The following is a 27,943-nucleotide window of genomic DNA, read 5'->3' as shown; positions in this document are numbered from 1 at the left end:
GCGCATCTTCGAGTTTGCACATTTTAGTTTTAAAGTCGAACCGTGAAGAGCGGGTCACGTTGGCGAATTTAGCAAAGTTGGACAACGTTTGGTTGTGTTGTCTGCCGGTGCTGGGATCTGTGCGGGGCACTAAGGCCAAAGGGCCGACACCCGTGCCATGGGGCCGGGAATCGCGTTTTATATTTTGGTAAGTCTCATTAATATTTTTATTTTGTCCCAGACTCTCCAGCAACTATTTAAATTGAACTTACCGGCGAAAAATATGACAGTGATGATTCTATCAAAATCCGCTGCGGCGGTAAGAAAGGCCGTTGCGTTACAGAAAGTCAAACATAGTAAGTTTAAGTGTACTTATGTACTCATTTTATTTTAAATCTTTAATTGAAATATGTGTTATTATTATTCCAAGGATCTAGCCTTAAGTAAATATATATAAATAAAAATAAAATAGTGCAAAAGAATACTCATTAAATTTTCACGAAACAATAAGTTTCACTTGATCAAGGGTGTTTAAAATGCATTTTTTTATTTACGTTTGTTAATCAATGCAAAGTTTAATTAAATCAAATCTTTATTTTGTCTCTATCAAATCTATTTTTATCCTTACCTTTTAAAATAATACATTGAAATTTCCTGTATTAAATTACGCAATTAATATTTTGTAAATATTTCGCAGAAGCTTTTTGAAATTAATAGACCTTTGTGTTATAAATCTCTCATCTTTGATATTACAAGACTCACTCAGTATTTCCTAATTAAGTCTGACTTCAATAATGTCATTAAATGGACTGCGAAATATCTCAAAACAAAGGCCTTCAGAAGCTGCTAATGAAATCTAAATATTACAGCGACAGTCAATACTCTGTCTATTACCACACCAATCTGCATTCGATGTAAAAATACTCCTAACAAAATATTTACAAAAATATAGAAGAAAATTATTTATGTAAATCATTTTTTTTTTACTTATGACTAATTAAATTAGCATATTTTTTAAATAGCAGTCAAGGTTCTAGCAAATCAATCTTTTAAAATAAGATAGACCTTTGAATAAAACACGGCACTTTGTATGGGTAGTTATATGGATATGATGTCGTTTAAATGATGCGTATATTTTCTATAACACCCGGTTCTGTCGTTTTGAAGGCTTATTATATCATTCTATGTCATAAATCACTTGGCCCGCTTAGCTTCCTGGTCAATCCATTATGAAAAATGACGTGATGTTGAAAAAGCTTTAGAAATAATGAAAAGGAGACAAGAGAGGAGGCCCAACCTACTTTTTTATAAACAGTTTATCTATGTTATTTGTAGTCATTGAATACCTTAGTATCCGTACTATTATTATCAATGCAAAAGTCTCTTTATCTATATGTCTGTCTGTGCCGTTTAACGGATAAACCACTTTACCAATTGTGATTAAACTTTGCATGGTGAAATTTTAAATCAATCTTATTTCCTTAATTTCCCCCTAGAGAGAAGCTCCAGGCTAAACTATGTCTTGTGACATTAAAAGATCAGCTTTTTTCAATTGAACTTACATATTTTACTACTATGTATTATGTTTCCTATACACGAGAAAAAATGATCGATGAAGTCTGTGTCAACTAAACAATGGATAAACTTATCTGAATGATTGTCATTACAACTGGTTAAGTAAGCTTCTAAAATACGAACTGGAACAAATATTATGTATTTTACTAACGTAACTTAACCTGTTACATGCAAATTGTCAGTTAAGGTAGTCTTTATTTAAGCTTTCTGAAATTAATTCAAATAGTTGAATACTCAACCCTTAAATATCATGGGAACCATTGCCAAGGCCGCCAGAAAAAAATCTACATCCAGGTGACGAAAGAAAATTTGTATTAGGTGCATTCAGATTTTTTATAATTAAATCTCATTAAATAACTGAAAACCTATGGAATCGTGTTATCTTTCTTTAAAAGAAATAAAATCATAGGTTTGAAAAAGCAAACATATCGAATTGTAAAAGAGCTAGGTACTTGTTGTTAGAATAAAAAATTTACTTAAAACAATAATCAGTCTCGACATTGTATAACATTTTACGGTCAAGTTGAATGCTCTAAGATACCGGCCACACGAAATAAAATGATGTTGAATTATGCACAAATGGGCATATCTCTCAGTGCGATCTGCAAAAACGCCGACGCACATTTTGAGTCATAATTAAAGACCACTGGATTTTTCAACAACAAATACAGGAATCGATTACATATAATTTATACCTTATGAAAAATATTTTACCACCAAATTTCCGATGGCATCTTTATTGTTAAATTGAAAGCTAATATAGTTTAAGAAATTTTAAAAAAGTATACAAATTGTTCAGTTATTTTTTTTGGTAAAAAATATTTTGTTATACTTAAATATAATAACCAAAGCAAAAATGTTCTTTTTTCAGTTAAACTAAGCATCATTCATTTAGTTCACATTTGTAATTACAAACTTTCAACTATTAGGTACAGTGCTAAAATAGTATATTGGTGATTTAAATATTTTTGAAAGTAGGCTGCTCTACCTAAAAGTCTTGTTTCCATGGCAGACGCCAACTCATTGATAAGTTCATTCAAAGCGTAATTAGCATAAGCTAAAACGTAGTATAGTACACCCGTAAAGTAAAATGGAGTAAGTACAAAAAGTGACTCATACAAATACTGTTTCTTTAACACAAAACATTAACTCTTTGCATACACAACACTATTTCATAGTCCGATGTTCTCATTCATCTTAAACGACAATGATTTGGGAAGATAAAGTAAATTTCGGAACAAAAATGTCTAGCCTTGTGCGAACTGTAAATAAAATTCACAAAAGCTAGAAAAAAATTATACGATTCATAGTCATGTGTTTCTGTTTTGTTTTGTTTATCACTTGAGTGACATTTCCATACCCACGATATTCTGTGTCAACTAGCTGCATCAAATTATTTTTTTCTATTATGAGACTAAAGCGAAAAAAATGGGTTGTTTGAACTAAGTTGGTAGACATCATTAACGTGAACGTTACAACATATTGTTTGGTTTACTTAACAAATTGTCCGATATTGGGGCGTGTCGTCGGGGTTATAGACAATGGTCACTGGTGACCGTTATACGATCAATGAGACTACGTATGCCGTGACGTATTCTTTTCTTTTCTCAGACAGGACACGAGCTTTGTATGTTGCTAGGCCATTAGGATTCATTGTTAGGTATTCTCGATTCTTAAATCTCATCCTTGCGTGTTCGTAATTACTTACGCGTATTTTTCGGCACATTCTTAGCTTCTTACGGTCTTAGAAATCTATATTTTTCAGAAATCAATCCTTGTGCCACGCCGCCATGATTAGGTACTTACTGCTTTTCCTTAAAAATGTTGCAAGCATGTTTTTAAACATTTCTGTTATAAATTTAAGGTTTATTCTTTATTAATTTATTAATAACTTACCTATTAATTTTATTTAAAATCTTTATAACAACACAACATGTCTTCGTCAAAGTGTTCAGTACCTATTTATATACGAGAAGCCTCGTCAAAATATTTAGCGTTTATGCTATCGTTGTTTCTCGGTCCTTTGAGCTTTTGAGGATTCTGTTAGCGAAGCATTATCTGATACATCTGAGAAGTGGAGGACGGTAATTACACTTGTATTAAAATGCAGGACATGGCCAAAATAACGGTCTGTAGCATACAAGGTATATAACAGGACATTGACATTGTTTATCTCATAATTCGCAATAGGCGGGCCTCGGACTTGTTAGTGTATGTTACATTGTGCTGTCAATCATTCGATCATATTCGCATGAAGGCTACTTTGACAACCCTTTTATGCGATTAGCTTATCGATACGATACCGATCTTATTATCATTGTTTTACAAATTTTCTTGTTCATCTGAATAAAAATAATAAAAATGACATGTCATCTACGCATGAAATCACTGAAGAACTTTAATGCTTAAGTTTTTGCACAAACCAAATAAACATCTCCGAAAGAATTGTATTTTGAAAATTCCACTTGAGCGACACCTCTCAGTATCTCAATGTGATTCTATATTTAGATCAGAGTGACGGCACCCAAATTCGAACAAATAGAGATTTAGTTTATTCATTCATTAATATTTATAAAGGGGATCTACTCGATTGTATCTTAGAGTACGTTTGTAGTACTCACGCGTGAAAAACATCGGCGGACGTGGAGCGAATTTGATCAGGTCTCCTGTAATAGAGGCATTTTATCGAGACCCCCATGCTTCGGAAGGCACGTCTGCCTTTGAGCCCGGTTTTAACTTGATAGCTATATAATGATCAGTATTTTAGATGAAAAATTAGATACCAGTTACATTGTCAAATACGACTAAAATTAATATATCGCAATTACCGAAACTTTGATTAACAACTATAAAACATGTTGACGTTAAATTCGAGAGAGACGTGTTAATTAATACATGACTATTGATTTAATAAGCCTCTGTGTGAGTCATCTCTGATTTTAAACGAATGATACAAACAAGTATACCGGTTAGCATTAGATGGATGAGCGGGGACATTGTGCAATGGTACTTACACGAGGGTATGGAATAGTTTAAAGGTTGAGGATGCAAGCCAGCTCACCTCTGACAAACGAAGTTGCGACGTCATGACGTAAGCGCTAGCTTGAGACGACCTTTCAAAATATTTGAGGATCTAAATCAATCCTAAAAGGCTATCTGATTTATCACAATCCTTCATTTCGATATACTGCTGTATCTATTGTTTTTAAATTAATTTACTAAAATAAATTAACCCGACTTCTAAACAACGACGAAACTTTGAAGTCGTTTAAAAATTTAATCACTTACATACGTATAATCACGTATATATCCCCTGTGGGGTAGACAGAGCCAATAGACTGGAAAAGACTGGAAAGCCGCGTTCAGCTGTCGGCTTCATGCTGGATCAATTCCTGGCTTCATGCTGGATTTAAATTGTGACAGGTTGCTAGCCCATCGCCTAAAAGCAGAATCCGAAGTTTATAAAACTATCCCTTAGTCGCCATTTATCAATCGATCAATCAATGGGGAACAGATGGAGTCGTCCCATTCTTTTTTTTATATAGGTGCGGGGAACCACACGGTAACACTGTCAATAACAAGCATTTTGGTATTTAAACAAAAATTGGTAAGATCCCAAAAGGATAAAACCTCGTCAACTTCTAGCGTACATTGGACAATAAATAGTCACATTACGACCCAAAACAAAACAAATAACGAGAGAGGTATTAGAGCGGACAGGCGAAACGGAGTCCTTTTAAAGTAATTCAGGAAGCGTTAGCACCTAAACGAGTTCGTTAATTGCCATTTCCAGAAGGCCTTAGTGTATATATGGCCTTAAAGGCATATATGATATGTCCGTTTTTAAAATGCTAGGTGATTGAGGAATAACAAATATGAGTAAACAGTTTCTTTAGAAACTTTCAAATTAAATTGAGAACATCCTCGTTTTTTGAAGTTGGTTAAAAATAAAAGAAAGCATATTGAGAACAGAATAAAAAGCAGTTTAAAAATGGCAATAGCTGGTCCTAAAAATCATCAACTGATTGCTGTATTAAAATAAAAGTATATAAATAGGAACAAAAATATAAATCAAAAAATTTATCATTGTACTTAGACATACTTAAATCCGTTTTATATTTATGTAATTCGTCTGCCACCCAGTATGATACAGTTGGTTATATTGATCTACAAAATAACTAATTTCGCAGCTTACAAAGCTTAGATAATCAAAAAACTTAAATATGTCGCATTAAATAATGAATAAAACTTCTGTGACTTAAAATTATTTATGTCTTTTACTCCACCTTAACCTAGATATTAAAACGTTGTTAGGTTATAATATTGTTAGGTTATAATATTTCACTATTTAATAATGCCGCATAATAAACAAAAGTCGATATTAGCAAAAAGATGTAGCTTTAATGGAATTTCGTAATAAAGATTTGACCCTTCGAGAAGTTGGAAGACTATGGATTTCGAAACTATTTGGGGACAAGTCGATGCTTCGTGATCATATTCATATGAGACGTTCGATTTAATCATCCATAGATATTTGCGTAAGTATTTGTAATATTCACATTGGGACTTAGGCTTTACTAAATTATGAGTAGGTATATTTCACAAATAGTGTTTCTAGTACCTACTTTTTTAAGTTAACAAGAACTACCATAGAAGCAATTGAAACAAGTAATACCTATTTGAAACCAGAAGTAAGAAATGGTTTGCAGTATTTATAGACATTTGATGGCTATAAATTTGACCAGAAGCAACGTCTATAATTTTAGTCTGTATATGACGTTATATATATACGTTTTAATGAATTTTATAGTCTATGTTGTTACAATTACATTTAATATTTATTTGCTGAAGTTACAGCTGATGATGAAATACGAATGTATTTGATAAGTAAAATCGTCTTGCACTATCAAGTGCAACAGGAAAGACTATTTACGCTCTAAAAGCCATCTTTTATTTATTATTACGCTTCGAAACTCTTGACCACTTCATTTAATTAAACTTAGCAATAAAAAAAAATGTCTGTTATAAAGCCAATGTTTAATACAATGTTTAAGGTAAAGTACAATTGATGACCTGAGGGAAGTTCGTTAGGCAACTCGCTCTTATTCTCACGCCACTAAGTACCTAGTGCGGCACTCGTAACGACTAACTCTGGTCGATTTGTTTTCTCTGCCCCATTCACCCATCGGGCTAATCATTTGTCTCCTTCAATGTGGGGCAATAGAACCTTTTATTGTAAAGAGAAAAGTATCTTTAGAAAAGTCCAACTAAAATTGCAAGATGAAACTATTTTTGGAAATAGATTCCGAAAATGACGATCACCGAAACGCAGTTCATCATATATATAAAAAGACAACATACTCGTATTTATTCATGCCGAAATGTATTTCCTTTTTATCACAAGAAATGTCAAGTTCGTCGTTGAAACATCCAGTAGCCATCAAGCTTTGACTTTTGGCTCCACCTTATCCGTAAGTGATAAAGACATGATATGTGTGTATCATGAAAAGAAGAAAATATGTGTGAAAATGGTGTAAGAAGTTAATTTAGTTACATATTGGTACTTATGTTATGGAGCACATTGTCAATCACATGGTGTAGAGATAAACTTACTAAGCTTTAGTATTAAAGTAATGAAACCATATATATACATATATGGTCACACATTTCGTCCTTAATTTTGGGCAATAATAGACGGTTATAAAATTGTCGTAAACGTTATGTCGTCAATGTTTTTACCGTCATTGGGATAATCAAATGTAGATTGATATAACGAATATCTATATATATCCCTTGCGGAGTTGACATAGCTAACAGTCCCGAAAAGTCTGAAGAGTCTGACAGGGCCACGTCCAGCTGTTTGGCTCAATGATCGAATTGAGATTCTAATAGTTACAGGTTACTAGCCTATCGCTTAAGAGAAGATACCAAGTCTATCCCTTAGTCGTGTTTTACGACATCCATAGGAAAGAGGTTCTATTCTCTTTTCTTTTGGTGCCGGGAGCCACATACTAAAACAGAACTACATACACAATTTCTTCGTAGTAGTAATTAGTAAGTTTTCTTTTTAAAGCGTTAAGCAAATAGACAAATAAATGTCAATCATGATGGTATTTCTCTATTCACTATTAAATTGACAGCTAACACACCAATCCTTTTCAACACCTACTGCAATAGTGCTATGAAGCAAGAATGCATAATATGCTAATCAAATATATTGCACAGTACACTTGTCCAACATAAGTAAGTATATGGATTTGATAAAATCCCCAGGCACATATTCAAATAATGGCAACATTTGATTTCATGAACACACAAGACGTGCATAATAATCACTCCATTTATTTTCCTTTTAATATAAATACTTGACAAACCTGATAAGCATCTACCAATAGATTGCAACAACCATACAAAATTCGTCATCATATAAACAGCGCAGTCAATGCATTAAATTTGTTAAATTGATTAATTCGGAACAGGGTGCTCTGATAACATTAATTTAAGTCCCCCTTTGTCACCTGAGAAAGAGTTGCAATAAAGTTTTGGAATTTTTCTGCCAAATCAATTTAAAAACAACAAACACAAGCGTTTGTTATATAGTCATTTTCAACATTCAAAGGACATGTTGATCGATCGATGAAGTTGCTATAAAGTCTCTATAATTAATAACAATACAAGGAAATCTTTTGTTACAGCCAAAGCGGTCATTGATATCAAAATTGGTCAATAGCAAAGGTTAATATCTTATCCACTTTCACTACGAAACATAAGGTGCGACGGTGTCTTTACGGATGCACGCGACCTTCGCCTGTTTGTTCAACTAGTTAACGACTAGATTCGATTGCAAATGATGGAGAGTGTGACATAATGCTGGCGTCACCACCGCACCTTGACATGATATACTTACCTATATTGTCTATTGACATCATTAAACAATTATACACATATTACTGAAAATAATAATGACCATAAGCGTCGGTGACCGAACGGGTAAGGTGGCCGAATGAAAATCGAGTACATAGATTCAAATTCACACGAAAAGTTCCTCATTTGGGCGTTGTGGAACTCTTCGTGTTAGTGACTTACCAAATCCCGGATCGTAGTCATGGGTGCACCTCGGTCTCATATCTAGAGAGAGAGATGAGGAACTAAAGCCATAATGGTGGTGGATGATGATGATGAATTAACAAGTGATGAATAGTCTTATAATATAATAAACATATTTAACACTACAATCAAGCTCAGACTTCATACATTCGTATCCAATTAAATGTCAATGACAAATAATCATAGCTTGAACTATTATTACGAATAAAACAACCGTTTATTTTATTTTTTTGATATAAAAAAAAGCCATAAGGTAATTTATGTGTGTTTTAGTCTGAACATTTTTTCAGCAAAAATGAAAATATTGAGAAAATGTGAGTTGAGAAAATTAATATTATGTCAATAATTACCTATTTTTACACATATCAACATACTAACCTATTTCATGTAAATGGTCAGGTACCAAATAAAAAGTAAAAACATAATGTTTTTAAATCCGTTAAGTGTAATATAGAAAAATACAAAGAAAACCTTAACCCAGAGCATTTCTTAGCGCCTTATCATAAAACCTCAACCGAACGTCAACTTCACATATTCATAAGGATGTGTCGAGATGCAATTAAATAAACACTTTATTTGAATGAGCCACAGCTTGCTTGTGTACCTACATGCTTAAGGTCCGCATGTATTTCATATTAATGCTGAATCACATTATTCATTAAGTAAATGCTTTAATTGGCGGCCTGCCTTTTTCAAACACCCGCTCCATACACTAACATGTTATATCACTTTATTTTAATTCACTTTGGGCAAACCTGTTGAGTCACCCGCGAAGGGATATTGCCTTGTTTCTTGTCAAAAATTCTTTTTCGTGCCTTCAACCGGTCTAACGGTTCATGTCATGAGTGCCAAAGAGATTGAATGACAATACAAAACTAACAAAACTAAATTTGCGAATCATTCTGTTTTTTTTTTTTTTTCTTGTACTTATGCATAATCAAATAACTTTTATGATAATAAAAAGTGAACATTAAATTGAATACAAACACCCTCAAACTTAGAACAAATCAAGGGTGTCACAGATTTACGAGTAACTAGGTTATATAATCCTAAAGTGACGGCGTAGATAAAAGTGAACTACTATGTCTATAAATACATTGACCCGAATCGGACAGGAACTAACTTTCGACGTCTAGGGCCTCTACCTGCATTGTGAATGATCAGAATCGCAAGAAAGGCTTTGCTTATCTTTTTTATTCAGAGCCACACTTCAAAGGTCGGAACACTGGTTTAGGCGGTACTGCTTTCTGTGCCAAACCATTGTTTGGCGAAAATTTGGCTCTTGAAAATGCAACGAAGGCTGAATGCTTACACGTTATGTCCCAGATCAAAAAACAATTTACTTTGATGTTTGTCTCTTTTTGTACGTGACGTCGGAACATAAGCCGGTGAGAGGTTACGGTCATGGGCTCGGCAAAGCTAAGTGACACGCGTGGAGAATTCCAATAGTGTGCGAATTCTAACCAACAAGTAACTACTTAAGTGAATTTGATTCGGCAAAGTTTGACCCAAATCCATGTCATGCGTTGCTAAAGGCGCGAATCAGTTGCCTTTCCGTCTAGATACATTATCTGTGAAATTTTTAGGGGTTACATTTCGACAAAACTTATAAAATGTAAATATTGAGTTTTTTACAAAACAAAAATTATAAAAATACAAGAATCATTTTCCAGAAAAAAAATATATTTTTCAGACACTACTGATCTGTTCCTGTTTCATTAAAACGTAACGCGATAATATCTGACATTCTGACGAGGACATAAATCAACCTCGATTGTGCACGTAAATATCAATATTTCGGGCAATCTTAATTAAAGCTCAATTCATACAGATATAGGCTTTACTTCAAGAGTAAGCTGCATTGTAACTTCGAAATAAGCTCCTCCACAAATTCTTAATGCTTTAATTACCTGTAGACGTTATGTTTCTTTATGTTGCAGGGTTACTTTCAACCTTATTTCATTTTTAATAATGCATCTATGTGCACATGTGTTTTGGATTGCGGTCAAGTCTGTTACCGTTTTGTTGGTTAGCTATATGATATATGCCTAAACATCAAGCTTCCTGACCATACTTACTTAGAAAACTTTATATTTTAGAAAAACGATTTTTTAACTATACAGTGTCATCAAATTTCCCATTTAACTAACAGAAATTTTTGACAGCTGCACCTGATTTATACCTAAATATTTTTTTAAAGGCTGGCTCACTTAAAAATTTAGTTTAATCTAATAAGTGCATTTGCAAGTTGCGGTTAAATCATGTGTGTATGATTTGAACGTCTTGTTTTCAGAGTTAAGTGCATCCTTGACAATTTAGCAATCGCTACCAAATCATCTCTAAGCACTGAGTAAACAAAGTGTCTGTGTTTCTTAACATTTATTATGCAAAACGAAATAACAACATAGGTACTCAGGTCTCGTGTAAAACAACATAATTATAAGACAAAATTAAGTTTATAATTCATCATGTTTGGAAGTAAGACACCCTTCACATGTTTATAAGATCTCATGTAAATCTGTTACAAAGCTCTGTTATTTAAACTTTCCCAGCTGTCACTGTATATGTTTTATGTGTTGTTGACTTTAGGTTTATGCGAATAAGCTTGTTGTTCCTGCAAATAACGTCTTCAAAGATACTTGCAAGTAGGTGTTTCATAGTTTTACACCACGAGCTTTTTACACTACAGTGTGAATCGCAGCAACGCTTTATTCTTTATTATGTTTTTCTTTTTTATTTGAACCATAATAAATATTTGAATTAAAAAGTATGAATAGACGCTTGCATACCCGTACTTAACTCATAAGCGTCTTTCTGGTGTCCCAAAATCGGTTAAGCATGTTTGCTCTCCAATTTAGTCAATTAATAGAATACCAACGTTAAGATATTATTGAGATATCAATAAAGAAAGAAGTTTCACAAGGTATGTAATATTAAGGAATCGATTGTGTAAAACACCCACCCAATAGAGTTTAGTATTGAGCAACCTTACCAATGACTTTGTTAATACTAGGAAGGTAATATACTACTGGTATTATTACTATGTACACAAAATATTTACGTTAAGCCTGAGAGTTTAATATGTAAATTGATGATTCACTAATAACAAATTAACATTTATAATGTGAACAAGTTTACTTGTTTATAAGCGACTATATAGAAAATAAATTATGTTGATTTAATATACGAGTAGCTTTATGATTAAAATTAAAAATCTATAACTTTTGATTTGTAGCCGATGCAATATATTACGATTTTAGTACTGCCAGCTTTCTTGAGTCCAACGAACCCAATGGACTAACAACAATTTTTTTTAGAAAAATAGATCAGCAGTCATTTGAAACAACCCACGCTATTGTTATTTTTATATCATTCCGAAAAATCAAATAAGTAAGTGCTAACAATATCGAACAAAGAATCATCTCTCCACATCAATAATCCGAAACCTTTCCGACATAACGAGATTCAGACAAATAAAATATCACCTAGATACTTTTTGAGAAACAAATAATACAAAAGGTTCTGTGGTATATTAAGTATTTTATATAAAATAACTCTTATTGTAAAAAAAGCTGCTTTATTCACCTTTATTGTAAGTACCTTTATATAAGCGGAAGGTGCGATCTTTGAAATTATTTCCCAAAATATAAACAAGTATTTTTTCTTCTTTATTTCTGCTGTCCGGTGTAAAACTCACTGCTTCATTGTATAAAAACACGTATGCAGAGATGACAGAGTCACATTAATCAGAACTGTGTCCGTGAAGTGATTTCATAAAATATTTGTTTTAAAAGAGAACAAGTAATTCTACTTCTTCAGCGATGAAGGCTTTATAATAAATGACATTCTCGTTACTTTGCAGGCATCGCTAGTGCTAGCCATAGCTAGTGAAGCGCCGCCAACGAAGAATAATACCCAAATAGCCAATGAAGGCAACTCAGAAAAGGAGACACAGCCGGCAGAATCTTCGGCACGGGCTGGAAGACAATTCGGCTACGGCGACGCAAAGGATATCGTCATCGACATTCAAGATGACGAGAAGAACCAATACTATGAAACCAATTATGACACAAGTAAGCAGTACATTTATTCACCAACATATTAGAACAAAAAGAAATAAATATCTTTATGATGTTTCCATTGATAGAAGTTTAGTTTTCAATTTTCACTGCAGAAATAAAGCAATTAGATTAGATTTTCGGTGGCAGGTCTCTTTCTTTTTTGTTTAGTTTTGCCGTCATTCTGCTACACACATATGAATCATCGATAACATATGTAGGTAAATTGTAACTTGCTCGTCTCAGATTCCAAACAATGCGTTTTGTTGGTTTCTGTACCTTTGTTTATCATCCTGTCCACTGGAGGCAGTTGGCGAATTTGTTATCCACCGCAACCCGACAAACAGGCTATCTGACTGAGCAAGGTCTTAGTGGGACATTCCAAGGAATTCCAGACGTGTAATAAATCTCCTAAATCTTATATATGTTACTATTTCGGGTTTCTTACAAAAAAATCGCTTTATTGGACTACAACGAGCTATTTGCGCAAAATTAGTAAAATCTTATTTCTTTCCTAATAAGACGATCTAAATACAATATAAAAACATGTTTGCGTGGTGTTACGACTGCTAATATTAAGCATATTATTCTTATCCTCGACGCGAGGGAATAAATTTTGTGCTTACGTGTTTCCAGTAACACTTATAAACTTCGTTAATTATTTGATGACCCACCTCCATAATTTCTACTATGAAGCGTCTATTCTGGTTTTAACAATAACATCTATTATACAAATATTTAAGGAACAAAATACTCCAGTTTGAGCATGCCCCAAGCCCAAAAATTATTTCAAGACTTTTGTTATGGGATTCTCACTTAATTATACATCTTTATAAAATATACAAGGTGTAAACCAAAAGATAAAATTCATTTTATATCGTGCACTTTTTAATAAGCTACCTAAACGGTAACTAATTCTTACCAGTCACTAGACGACTACACTTTGACCTCTACATTTTGACCATAAATGACTTAATTTCAGACGCATATGGTTTCGGTTATGACGTGGGTCCCAACGGCCAGTTCCATCATGAGACCCGCGGGCCCGACGGCGTGACATACGGTTGCTACGGTTACGTAGACCCTGACGGATACCTCCGAGCTACACACTATGTAGCCGACAGCCACGGTTACCGGGTCGTCGAGCCAAACAAACCCGTCGAAGTGTACCCGGATGAAAAATACGAGTACGACGAAACGTAAGTGTGATCAGGCAACTGTAACAAATCAGTATGTGTAACATTGATCCCAATTGGATCAAGTCCCACTCAGGTGAAGGAGGGCAAACAGCATGTCCGCTTGATTCCCAATTGTGCATCGTGACGGATCCTGAGCCCTTCAAATGTAAGATAAAATAAATAAGTACAAAATATTCTCCTTTCTTTTTAATTTGATTAAGAAAAGTCCATGAGTATCGGTGACCACCTGCACAGAATAAACTAATGATGTACCTAATACACAAGGTATTTATTATTGGATGAAGGTAAATCTTACCAAGCCTCAATATATTTCTCAATTACTTTTCTGACGATGTTTTCTTTAGATGAACTCTTCAATCTATTATATGGACTACAAGTGAAACCAACAATCTTTGCGTAATCAAAATTCTCTTCTTTCATATCCAGAACATCAAACCAGCCGACTGAAAAGGTTCCAGGGCAGATAATACCCTGGGAGAAGCTATATTTCCCCAAGGGTTGCGGTCGCACCCCTGGCGGCGTCCCTCCCAAGCCGCCGCCGAGACCCACGCGGCCACCGCGCCCACCGACTGACAGCAGCGGTCAGAACACGAACCCCAGCCCTGGAGTCGTTGCACCTGGTCAAGGTATTTTTTTACTTACTTCATAGGCACAAGAGAAGATATGATGAATAATTTTTGTATATATAGCAAAGATACAAATTAAATAAATACAAAATTAAACTATCAAATTCATCTTATAATGTAAGATGAATTTAATAATCCAAATTTGTATTAACCTGTCGCCTCTCTTAAGCGTTTGCTAAACGATAAATTTTAGTTAATTGTAACTTATTCTCTGATATATATGAAAATACTGTCAAATACTTATTTCACTGTTTTCTGACAGTATTTTTATAAAACCTAAAGACACGGTTAAACTTCACTTTTAACACAGGTGGTGCTGGAGGAGCTGGTGGTGGACCAGGAGGCCCAGGCGGCCCGAATGGCCCTAATGGACCAGGTGGACCAAATGGCCCTTACGGACCTGGCGGACCAGGTGGACCAAATGGCCCTAACGGACCTGGAGGCCCAGGTGGGCCAAATGGACCTGGAGGACCGAATGGACCCGGTGGACCGAATGGACCATGTATGTAGATTCCCGCATAATTTTATAATATGCCTACTAACTAAATTTATTTTAAAAAACTGACAATATTTATCACTTTCAAATTATTGATGAACTTTTTACTAGTCTAATTTCGAACATATCGCTATATTATAAACACTGGCGATCTATAATTTTTAAACAAACAATTTGATTCTTTACATATTTTGTATATGTACAGACTTTATAAATTGTTTGTATATATTTCAGGGCAAGGAGGTTACTATCCCGGTACACCAGGCACACCTGGATCTCCAGGTAGTCCTGGATCACCAGGCAGCCCAGGTATGATCGCTTATAATATAATGTAGAATTATTAATTATTTATCAACTCATTACTTTAGAACTTATACATATAAGTACAAAAAAAATTAAAATGGATAAATTACATCTGTTAACATATTTACAGAAGTCATTTTCTGTAAATATGTTGTCAGATTATTTACTTAATCGCACGTGTAATCGATATAAAATTAAACCGCGTAATGTCGTTCTGAAAGCCCAATGTCTTCTCGACTTTTACCCTTGGTACTACGTTGTCGCGCCAAGGAAACCAAGGGGACTTTTTTTTTACCCGTAGTCCCACTATTCTCAAATGTGTTCGCTAGGTCTACGGTTTATATGTCTTTTTATCATATTAAACCTCACAATTATTTGGATTTTTTTTTTCACTAGGTGGCCCAGGTGGACCCGGCGGACCCGGTAGCCCTGGAGGACCAGGTGGCCCTAATGGACCTAATGGACCATGTAAGCAAATAAACATAAATAGACATATAAAACCATTATTGCATCCTCAGAATAATACTAGAATAAATACAATAATAATTCTTTCTACATATATCATAAATGCGACTTTGTAAGGGTGTTTGAATGTTTTAATTGTTAATTTTTCATCAATAAAAAAAATTAACTAAGTATTGAACGAATTTTCATGAAACTTTGCAGTCATATAGTTTAGACATTGACTGAACATGAGTTAACATGTTTAAAGTCGCCATGTGTCCGATCGGCAAAAGCCTGTTTCTCATAACATATTAAATTTATCTAAACCAGTATTATTATTCACATCATTTTTTTTTACGGGACAAATTACACTAATTGAGTTAGCCTCGAAGTAAGTTCGAGACTTGTGTTACGAAATACTAACTCAAGGATACAATATTTTATTACGAAATACTAACTCAAGGATACAATATTTTATAATAAATACATACATAGATAAACATCCAAGACCCAGGCCAATCAGAAAAAGTTCTTTTTTCATCATGTCCGGGACCGGGATTCTAACCCGGGACCTCCGGTGTCACAGACAAGCGTACTACCGCTGCGCCACAGAGGCCGTCAAAAAATGATCATGAATTTTATCTTTCAAAACAAACGAATCTTTTTGAATACATGAATGAAAAATATTTAATTTCAGCTCAAGGCGGCTACTACCCAGGTTCACCAGGCAGTCCTGGCTCCCCGGGCAGTCCAGGTTCACCAGGAGGCCCAGGTTACATTCTTTTTTTTTATTTATAGATTCACAACTCACATTTATTGATACCTAAATTCTAATAATAAGATAATAGATTAAGGGCCCTAAAAGCTTGCTTTGTATTTTAAATAATATATGAAGCAATTCGAATAAAACAATTGTAATCTGTTATTTATCAAAAGCTACTACATTTTAAGTTTACTTAAATTAATATTTCAAACACCACCTTCTGCACAAGGGTTATGATCTGTTTCTACCATAGAAACCTATATCAATATATTCAACATTAAATGCGAATCATTGTAAATAAGCTGTCTGTTTACTGGTATAATTCATAAATTCGAATTGAAAATTCAATTTAAATTTCAATGCAGTTGCAGTTAGCAACAGTACAATTATAGACATGTTTTTTTTGTACAACATTTATAATGTAAGATAATAATCTGCATGGCACAAAATTCATGCTTAAACCGCATTCCATTCAACTACTGGACCGATTGTAATGAATCTTGGTACGAATATAATTTAGACATTAGGAATCGACAGGCTCCTTATTAGTTATTTCTGGAACGAAAATATGTATCAGATTGAAAAGGACGAAAAGTTCTTAATAAAATCAAAAGGCGAAATCTGTGTAGGGTCTTGTATAATGCTTAAAGCAATATTATTCTTGTTTAAGGGGGTCCCGGTGGCCCAGGCGGTCCTGGCAGCGGAGGATACCCAGGTTATTACCCCGGCTCAGGAGCCAGCCCAGGCTCGCCTGGGACACCAGGCAGTCCAGGCTCGCCCGGCACGCCAGGTTCCCCTGGCACTCCAGGCCAACCGGGATACTACCCTGGAGGTCCAGGTAACTTTCACTAAAATTACAGTATTTATAGTAATGTATTACCATTTTCGTTTTCAATCTTCAATTCTTCCCTCCAGGCGTAAACCCTATTAAACTCTCCTCTCTGGAAATGATCGCGAGGTGCGCTTTTTGCGCATGATCCTAGATAAGTAAGGTTGTTTATGAAGTGACTCCCGTCTGATTTTCGCGACCTTTTCAGGATCGTGGTTAAAGTTACACACATAACCATGGAAAACAGATGAAGTGGTCCTTTAAAACATGTAAAGTGCTGGAAACATGTCGTGCCGCCTTCCTGATGCCATTTTCTATGAATAGCAGGAATCCTAAACATTTTAATAAAGAAAAAAAAACACTGAACCAAATATAAAATTGTAATTAATTTTTAAGTGCAATATGATTCAGGTAAATAAAGGTTGCTCTTTACCACATTGAAAATTCATTTAATCAATATCTATTGTTTAGGAGGACCAGCAGGCCCGCCCGGCTCCGGCAGTCACTACCCCGGACAACCCGGCTCACCAGGATCCCCGGGCACGCCCGGATCACCCGGTGGCCCAGGTTAGTTAGTTAGTTATATTGAACAGTCAATATTCGGCAAGCTTGCATGAATAGAGTTATGAATGTAAATGAAGCGAAATAATACAATGGCAAGTGGAAAGATGTAATCTCTGCCTACCACTCCGGAATAGGAGTGTGATTTTATGTATATGTTCCGTTTAGAAAAATGAATACCAATAAGGCTCCATATCATAGGAACACATCCAGTTGCAATCGACTGTTCATAACACAGAGAGTTAATGGTACGTGGCCGAGGTGGGATTTGAACCTGGGCCATTTAATTATAAATTTTTGCAAAATATTTAAACTCCGTTACATATTTACTTTAAGAAATTCATTCAAAATGGTGAAAAGTATTAATATTTTTTTGTATTTTAACAGGAGGCCCCGGTGGCCCTGGAGGACCCGGTGGCCCCGGTGGCCCAGGTGGGCCCGGCGGTCCACCAGGGTCTTACTACCCCGGTCAACCAGGCACAGGTAAAGCAACATCTATCTATACACATAGATATATATTTCAGAATATATATTTCTTAACATATATTTCAGTCCTTCCTTTCTATATGTCAACGAAACACTTATTACGAAATAAAGTTATTACTTGTAACCTGTTATTTTCGTTCAGGTGCATTAGGGCTAATTCTCGTTATGGCAACGACTCGCTAATAGACTACTTCTCATGAAGGCCACTTCTTAATTTGGCTACGTCTGGCTAGGGCTCAGTAGTACAGTAGTTCTCAATTGAGAGTGATCCAGATAAATATCACAATAATCAAGACTACATACTAAATTTTTCGTATAGAACATAGATTTTGATGACAATACGACTAGAAAATTGTACTTCCTATCCTTTTATGAAAGTGCTCTTCCAAATCCAGCATTATATCAGAGGGAACCTTTTTGAAAACACCATTTTACTTCCTACATAATAAACTTTTATTTTACCTACATAATGCTTTTTACTTTTACACAAATAAATATTATGTTACAACTAACAACATACCAATAACAATTGCAATTATAACTACAGGCCAGCCTGGAAAACCTGGCGCCCCAGCACATCCTGGACAGCCCGGATACCCCGGACAACCCGGACAACCCGGCACCCCAGGACAACCCGGCACCCCAGGACAACCCGGCACCCCAGGACAACCAGGACAGCCCGGATATCCAGGACAACCCGGACAGCCCGGTCACCCAGGACAACCCGGCACCCCAGGACAACCAGGACAGCCCGGATATCCAGGACAACCCGGACAGCCCGGTCACCCAGGACAACCCGGCACCCCAGGACAACCAGGACAGCCCGGATATCCAGGACAACCCGGACAGCCCGGTCACCCAGGACAACCCGGCACCCCAGGACAACCAGGACAGCCCGGATATCCAGGACAACCCGGACAGCCCGGTCACCCAGGACAACCCGGCACCTCAGGACAACCAGGACAGCCCGGATATCCAGGACAACCCGGACAGCCCGGTCACCCAGGACAACCCGGCACCCCAGGACAACCAGGACAGCCCGGATATCCAGGACAACCCGGACAGCCCGGTCACCCAGGACAACCCGGCACCCCAGGACAACCAGGACAGCCCGGATATCCAGGACAACCCGGACAGCCCGGTCACCCAGGACAACCCGGCACCCCAGGACAACCAGGACAGCCCGGATATCCAGGACAACCCGGACAGCCCGGTCACCCAGGACAACCCGGCACCCCAGGACAACCAGGACAGCCCGGATATCCAGGACAACCCGGACAGCCCGGTCACCCAGGACAACCCGGCACCCCAGGACAACCAGGACAGCCCGGATATCCAGGACAACCCGGACAGCCCGGATATCCAGGACAACCCGGACAGCCCGGTCACCCAGGACAACCCGGCACCCCAGGACAACCAGGACAGCCCGGATATCCAGGACATCCCGGACAGCCCGGTCACCCAGGACAACCCGGTCAGCCCGGATATCCAGGACAACCCGGACAGCCCGGTCACCCAGGACAACCCGGTACCCCAGGACAACCAGGACAGCCCGGATATCCAGGACAACCCGGACAACCTGGTCACCCGGGACAACCAGGACAACCTGGACAACAAGGAGGACCAGGACAACCCGGTCACCCAGGACAACCCGGTCAGCCCGGTCACCCAGGACAACCCGGCACCCCAGGACAACCAGGACAGCCCGGATATCCAGGACAACCCGGACAGCCCGGTCACCCAGGACAACCCGGCACCCCAGGACAACCAGGACAGCCCGGATATCCAGGACAACCCGGACAGCCCGGATATCCAGGACAACCCGGACAGCCCGGTCACCCAGGACAACCCGGCACCCCAGGACAACCAGGACAGCCCGGATATCCAGGACAACCCGGACAGCCCGGATATCCAGGACAACCCGGACAGCCCGGTCACCCAGGACAACCCGGTACCCCAGGACAACCAGGACAGCCCGGATATCCAGGACAACCCGGACAGCCCGGTCACCCAGGACAACCCGGCACCCCAGGACAACCAGGCCAGCCCGGATATCCAGGACAACCCGGACAGCCCGGTCACCCAGGACAACCCGGCACCCCAGGACAACCAGGACAGCCCGGATATCCAGGACAACCCGGACAGCCCGGTCACCCAGGACAACCCGGTACCCCAGGACAACCAGGACAGCCCGGATATCCAGGACAACCCGGACAGCCCGGTCACCCAGGACAACCCGGCACCCCAGGACAACCAGGACAGCCCGGATATCCAGGACAACCCGGACAACCTGGTCACCCGGGACAACCAGGACAACCTGGACAACAAGGAGGACCAGGACAACCCAGTCAGCCCGGTCACCCAGGGCAACCCGGCACCCAAGGACAACCAGGACAGCCCGGATATCCAGGACAACCCGGACAACCTGGTCACCCGGGACAACCAGGACAACCTGGACAACAAGGAGGACCAGGACAACCCAGTCAGCCCGGTCACCCAGGGCAACCCGGCACCCAAGGACAACCAGGACAGCCCGGATATCCAGGACAACCCGGACAGCCCGATCACCCAGGACAACCCGGCACCCCAGGACAACCAGGACAGCCCGGATACCCAGGGCAACCCGGACAGCCCGATCACCCAGGACAACCCGGCACCCCAGGACAACCAGGACAGCCCGGATATCCAGGACAACCCGGACAGCCCGGTCAACCTGGCTACCCAGGGCAGCCCGGACAGCCAGGTAATAATATTAATGCTGACAAACTAACATATACCCGGAGCTTTGCTCCTGTAAAAAAAAATCTAAAGAAGTTTCCGTCGTTCCTAGATCAAATACATATAAGTATACTTTTTATGTCAAAATCTCTCTCTTTAAAAAAAATTAGTCGCTCACTCATTGCTGAGGATCGTGATCAGTGGTAGTCATTAAGCGCACATTCTCTATCGATTTCGGTAGAACGTAGCACTCACCAACTCGTAGAACCTAAATGAGGTTGTAGCAATTACCATATTTTCAAGAGCATCATCCTCTCTTCGGCTGATAAAGATGATGAAATAGTTTCTCCATAATTTATGTGGAAAACTTTCAAAATGTAAACATAGTATTTATTTTTGCTATTTTTCCCGGGTGTTCATAATAAAAGGATTTCCCGTGAGAAGAAAAAGTTGTTCTTATTTTAAGCGGGCGTAGCCACGGGGTATTCTATTTCATTTATAAAATAGCAACAAGTCAATGATGTAGAGAACGAACAACTGAAAATAAAGGATAGGTCTATCTGTCAAACAACACGAAGTATAAAACTAATTGTCTCTTTGTTTTAAGGTGGACCTAGTCAACCAGGACAACCTAGCCAGCCTGGACAACCAGGACAACCCGGATATCCAGGACAACCAGGACAGCCCGAATATCCAGGACAACCCGGACAGCCCGGTCACCCAGGACAACCCGGGCAGCCCGGTCACCCAGGACAACCCGGACAACCTGGTCACCCGGGACAACCAGGACAACCTGGACAACAAGGAGGACCAGGACAACCCGGACAGCCCGGTCACCCAGGACAACCCGGCACCCCAGGACAACCAGGACAGCCCGGATATCCAGGACAACCCGGACAGCCCGGTCACCCAGGACAACCCGGTACCCCAGGACAACCAGGACAGCCCGGATATCCCGGACAACCCGGACAGCCCGGTCACCCAGGACAACCCGGTACCCCAGGACAACCAGGACAGCCCGGATATCCAGGACAACCCGGACAGCCCGGTCACCCAGGACAACCCGGTACCCCAGGACAACCAGGACAGCCTGGATATCCAGGACAACCCGGACAGCCCGTTCACCCAGGACAACCCGGCACCCCAGGACAACCAGGACAGCCCGGATATCCCGAACAACCCGGACAGCCCGGTCACCCAGGACAACCCGGTACCCCAGGACAACCAGGACAGCCCGGATATCCAGGACAACCCGGACAGCCCGGTCACCCAGGACAACCCGGTACCCCAGGACAACCAGGACAGCCTGGATATCCAGGACAACCCGGACAGCCCGTTCACCCAGGACAACCCGGCACCCCAGGACAACCAGGACAGCCCGGATATCCCGAACAACCCGGACAGCCCGGTCACCCAGGACAACCCGGTCAACAGGGAGGACCAGGACAACCCGGTCAACCTGGCTACCCAGGGCAGCCCGGACAGCCAGGTAATAATATTTAAGTTTCCGTCATTCCTAGAACATATACTTATAAACTTTTTATGTTAAAATCTTTCTCTTTAGTCGCTCACTCAGTGCTGAGGATCGTGATCATTGGTAGTCATTAAGCGCACATTCTCTATCGATTTCGGTAGAATGTAGCACTCACCACCTCGTAGAACCTAAATGAGGATGAACAATTACGAAATTTACAAGAGTATCATCCTCTCTTCGGCTGATAAAGATGATGAAATAGTTTCTCCATAATTTATGTCAAACTTGCAAAATTTAAACATAGTATGTATTTTTTGCCATTTTCCCCGGGTGTATTGAAAGGATTTCCCGTGAGAAGAAAAAGTTGTTTTTATTCTAAGCGTGCTTAGCCACGGGGTACTCTATTTCATTTATAAAATAGCAACAAGTCAATTATGTAGAGAACGAACAACTGAAAATAAAGGATAGGTCTATCTGTCAAACAACACGAAGTATAAAACCATATGTCTCTTCGTTTTAAGGTGGACCTAGTCAACCAGGACAACCTGGCCAGCCTGGACAACCAGGACAACCCGGCTACCCAGGACAACCAGGACAACCCGGCTACCCAGGACAGCCAGGACAACCAGGACAACCCGGTCAACCAGGCCAGCCAGGACAACCCGCCCACCCAGGCCAGCCAGGACAACCCGGCCAACCAGGCCATCCAGGACAACCCGGCCAACCCGGTCAACCCGGATATCCAGGACAGCCAGGACAACCCGGTCAACCAGGCCACCCAGGACAACCTGGGCAACCCGGCTACCCAGGACAGCCAGGTAAATATATTATTTTAAAATTATTTTTAGTTTATTAAAATTAACATAATTTATACAATATATACTTATGTATTGTTTAAAATTTACATTGTGTTCTTTTAAGGTGGCCCTAGCCAACCAGGACAGCAGGGTACTCCAGTCAAACCAGGGCAATCCGGTCAACCCGGACAGCCAGGGCAACAAGGACAACCCGGCCACCCTGGTCAACCAGGGCACCCAGGACAACCCGGCCAGCCCGGTCAACCAGGGCACCCAGGACAACCTGGCCAGCCTGGTCAACCTGGACAACAAGGTGGCCCTAGTCAACCAGGACAGCCAGGTACTCCAGGAAAACCAGGATACCCAGGACAACCTGGACAACCCGGCCAGCCTGGTCAACCAGGATACCCAGGACAACCCGGCCAGCCTGGTCAACCTGGACAACAAGGTGGCCCTAGTCAACCAGGACAGCCAGGTACTCCAGGAAAACCAGGATACCCAGGACAACCTGGTCAACCCGGCCAGCCCGGACAACCAGGATACCCAGGACAACCCGGCCAGCCTGGTCAACCAGGATACCCAGGACAACCCGGCCAGCCTGGTCAACCAGGATACCCAGGACAACCCGGCCAGCCTGGTCAACCTGGACAACAAGGTGGCCCTAATCAACCTGGACAGCCAGGTACTCCAGGAAAACCAGGTTACCCAGGACAAACTGGTCAACCCGGCCAGCCCGGACAACCAGGATACCCAGGACAACCCGGCCAGCCCGGTCAACCAGGATACCCAGGACAACCCGGTCAACCTGCTCAACCAGGATATCCAGGACAACCCGGCCAACCTGGTCAACCTGGACAGCAAGGTGGCCCCGGACAACCCGGTTACCCAGGACAACCAGGACAGCCCGGACAGCCTGGACAACCCGGTTACCCAGGACAACCAGGACAGCCCGGACAGCCTGGACAACCCGGCTACCCAGGACAACCAGGACAGCCCGGACAGCCTGGACAACCCGGCTACCCAGGACAACCAGGACAGCCCGGACAGCCTGGACAACCCGGCTACCCAGGACAACCAGGACAGCCCGGACAGCCTGGACAACCCGGCTACCCAGGACAACCAGGACAGCCCGGACAGCCTGGACAACCCGGCTACCCAGGACAACCAGGACAGCCCGGACAGCCTGGACAACCCGGCTACCCAGGACAACCAGGACAGCCCGGACAGCCTGGACAACCCGGCTACCCAGGACAACCAGGACAGCCTAGCAAACCAGGCCAGCCAGGTAAGTTTTTACTTTTTCTTTACTTCAGTTTGTTTCCGAATCTGGACATTCACCCAAAATAAACCAACGCCACCAGCCAGAGTGGCCATAGTTTTACAGAAAGACTAAGGTGTCTTGTTGTCTGAACATATTATTCACTAGAAGGAAAAAATCGTTTAAATACTTGGGTTCACAGCCAAAATAATAAAAGAGTATTTCGCCGGTCATTTTTTTCTTTATTTAATGTTAATGCTAAGGTCAGGCTTGTATATTAAGGATTATGTTGCTTCATAGGTGGCCCTAGTCAAACCGGACAACCAGGCCAGTCTGGCAAACCAGGACAGCCTGGTTACCCAGGACAACCCGGTCAACCCGGACAACCTGGACAGCCTGGACAACAAGGAGGCCCCGGTCAACCCGGTTACCCAGGGCAACCTGGTCAACCAGGACAACCTGGTTACCCAGGACAACCCGGACAACCTGGACAGCCCGGACAACAAGGAGGCCCCGGTCAACCCGGTTACCCAGGGCAACCTGGTCAACCAGGACAGCCAGGTTACCCAGGACAACCCGGACAACCTGGACAGCCCGGACAACAAGGAGGCCCCGGTCAACCCGGTTACCCAGGGCAACCTGGTCAACCAGGACAGCCTGGTTACCCAGGACAACCCGGACAACCTGGACAGCCCGGACAACAAGGAGGCCCCGGTCAACCCGGTTACCCAGGGCAACCTGGTCAACCAGGACAGCCTGGTTACCCAGGACAACCCGGACAACCTGGACAGCCCGGACAACAAGGAGGCCCCGGTCAACCTGGATATCCAGGTCAGCCTGGCCAGCCTGGCCAACAAGGAGGCCCCGGACAACCCGGTTACCCAGGGCAACCCGGATACCCAGGTACTTATTTATATTAATCTAAGATTGGATAAGGATAAAAAATATATAATTATGAACGATATTGTGACTTATGTAGCTTAGCTTATCTAGATATTATTGTCTTTCAAGAAATTAACATTCTGCACACACACACACACACACATGATCACGTCTCTATCCCTTACGGGGTAGACAGAGCCAACAGTCTTCAAAAGACTGATAGGCCACGCTCAGCTGTTTGGCTTAATGATAGAATTGAGATTCAAATAGTGACGGGTTGCTAGCCCATCGCCTAAAAGAAGAATCCCAAGTTTATAAGCCTATCCCTTAGTCGCCTTTTACGACATCCATGGGAACGAGATGGAGTGGACCTATTCTTTTTTTTATTGGTGCCGGGAACCACACGGCACTTACATTAACATTCTGTCTTATTCTTATATACGTAAATGTTTTCTGTTGAATGCAAGGACAAATTAATTTGGCCTTAGCCGTCTGATTATTATAGTCTCAGTCATCGAAGACTGTAATCAAATGCTATTAAAAATTACCTTTTACAAATAATCGCCATCATAGTTCTGGTATGTCCTCGTTGCGACTTTTCCTTTCCATAAAGCCGTGTATACAAAATCCTAGAGGACATGACCTTTTAAGAAATCATATTCATACCTAGTTCCCCTTTTTACAATCCCTTCATACTTCGTTTGCTTCATTCACATTCGTCAAGGGTCAAAATATGCGTGACCCTTAACAAAAACAAATCATTATCATATAATCTTTGCTTTAAGGTGGTGGTCAACCTTCTCAACCTGGATACCCAAGCCAGCCAGGACAACCAGGTGGTCCGAATCAACCAGGTCAGCCAGGTCAACCTGGGCAACCCGGACAACCAGGTCAACCCGGACAACCAGGTAACATTTCATTATAGCTTTAAAAAAAATTGCTAATAACGAAGTATACGCAAGAATTAATGTAAAAATATTTTGGTACATGTCCGAAAGAGATTCCTAAATACTCTACGAACGAGTATTCTCATAATGTTAATGCGCAAATTTTACAAATATTTCTTATGTTGACTGGTTTATATCGAAAGAAAGACTGACAAAGTGGTTTGATTTCTTCCAGGTGGTGGGGATTCAGTCGGCGCTCCTTCAGGCACTGGAGTACAGCCGCCAAATTACGTTCCTCCTTCTAGTCAAATGCCTCCTTTCCCCATCTACGTCATACCCTACCCACTTCCTATCGTCCCAAGCCCTGGCTCTTGTCCATGCTATCTCGTGAATCCTGGAAATAATGACACCACGACTCAAGTACAGGGAGGTCAAAGCCCAGCCAATGCAGGGCCAACGTATGCTCCGTATGGTATTATCGGTTTTGTGCCAGTAGTTTTCGTACCATACTGTCCAGGAAATGGATCCGGCATGAACATGGCACAACAGAACTTCCCCAGCGCCGTCCCTGTACCATACAATTGTGCTCAGTGTCAAGCAAACAACAGAGATGTATACCGTTACCTAAACAGATGGAATGGAGCGCGCAGTGCTAGTTTCAATAATTTGAAAGAAATCAGCTCACTGTCCGAGCTAGAAGATCTCCTGAAAAATCAAATTAAACCGATGAAGAAAAGCTTACGCAGAATAGCGGTTCACCCTAGAATTTTGGACGACAAAACGAACGATAAAGCGATGATCAAGTCGCAGAAATAAAGTCAGGTCGGTAGATTGCTGATTTTGGGATTGACTGATAAAAATAAACTTCTTGGACGGTCCCAAAATCGATCGATCTAGATATTTGTGTCGTACTTATTTATTGTTTTTGAATTAGTTAGTGATATTTTAGTTTATTGTATGTAATGAGCAAAAACACAACAGTATGTAATATTTACAAAAATATGATAGGAGATTAAACGTGTATACGAAAGAATATTTCTGAACTAGATCTTGCTATGTGAAAAAGAATTGTGTTTCCATTAAAATAAAAATCAAAGAAATTATTGACGGATTTTTTTTACTGTCGTGTGGCCCATTTATTGAACCTTTTACCAATCGCCGTATTTAGGAATAGAACTAAGAGTATACCGTCGCAATATTATCTACAGTAACTAGACAACGACATACGTTCAGGCAAAAATAACAACTTATAGGTAGAAGTAGGTTGTTGGTGGTTTTTTATTACAATAATATATTATGATGACATTTTAGAATTTTTAGTTACATCACAACAATTAATATATAATTATACATAATAATATATACCTAATTCTTCCTCCTGGCTTTAGTCCAGGTTGCATCCTTACCTCTCTGGAGAGGAGCCCGGGGTATACCTCTGACCATGGATCCTGGATTGGGTGAGTCACGTTTTTACACGAAGCGACTCTTATCTGACCTCCGC

The 27,943-nt window shown here is 40.4% G+C and overlaps 1 protein-coding gene across 1 annotated transcript; it reads left to right on the top strand.

Moving 5' to 3' along the window:
* On the top strand, positions 1 to 27,545 carry LOC106131712 (collagen alpha-2(IV) chain). Its single transcript, XM_060945150.1, has 21 exons — positions 1 to 187; positions 12,524 to 12,734; positions 13,702 to 13,918; positions 14,345 to 14,544; positions 14,855 to 15,046; positions 15,275 to 15,349; positions 15,740 to 15,811; positions 16,485 to 16,559; positions 17,221 to 17,388; positions 17,851 to 17,946; positions 18,328 to 18,423; positions 18,974 to 19,810; positions 19,946 to 20,008; positions 20,189 to 20,593; positions 20,630 to 20,719; positions 21,842 to 22,633; positions 23,140 to 23,436; positions 23,540 to 24,700; positions 24,974 to 25,576; positions 26,341 to 26,463; positions 26,678 to 27,545. Exons 1-21 carry the CDS (start codon positions 158 to 160, stop codon positions 27,256 to 27,258), a joined length of 6,384 nt encoding a protein of 2,127 aa, XP_060801133.1. The 5' UTR covers positions 1 to 157; the 3' UTR covers positions 27,259 to 27,545.
* Positions 27,546 to 27,943: the final 398 nt, after the last annotated feature.

Source organism: Amyelois transitella, chromosome 7, assembly GCF_032362555.1.
Source record: "Amyelois transitella isolate CPQ chromosome 7, ilAmyTran1.1, whole genome shotgun sequence".
Classification (NCBI taxonomy): domain Eukaryota; kingdom Metazoa; phylum Arthropoda; class Insecta; order Lepidoptera; family Pyralidae; genus Amyelois; species Amyelois transitella.
This window is presented reverse-complemented; position numbering and strand designations above follow the sequence as displayed.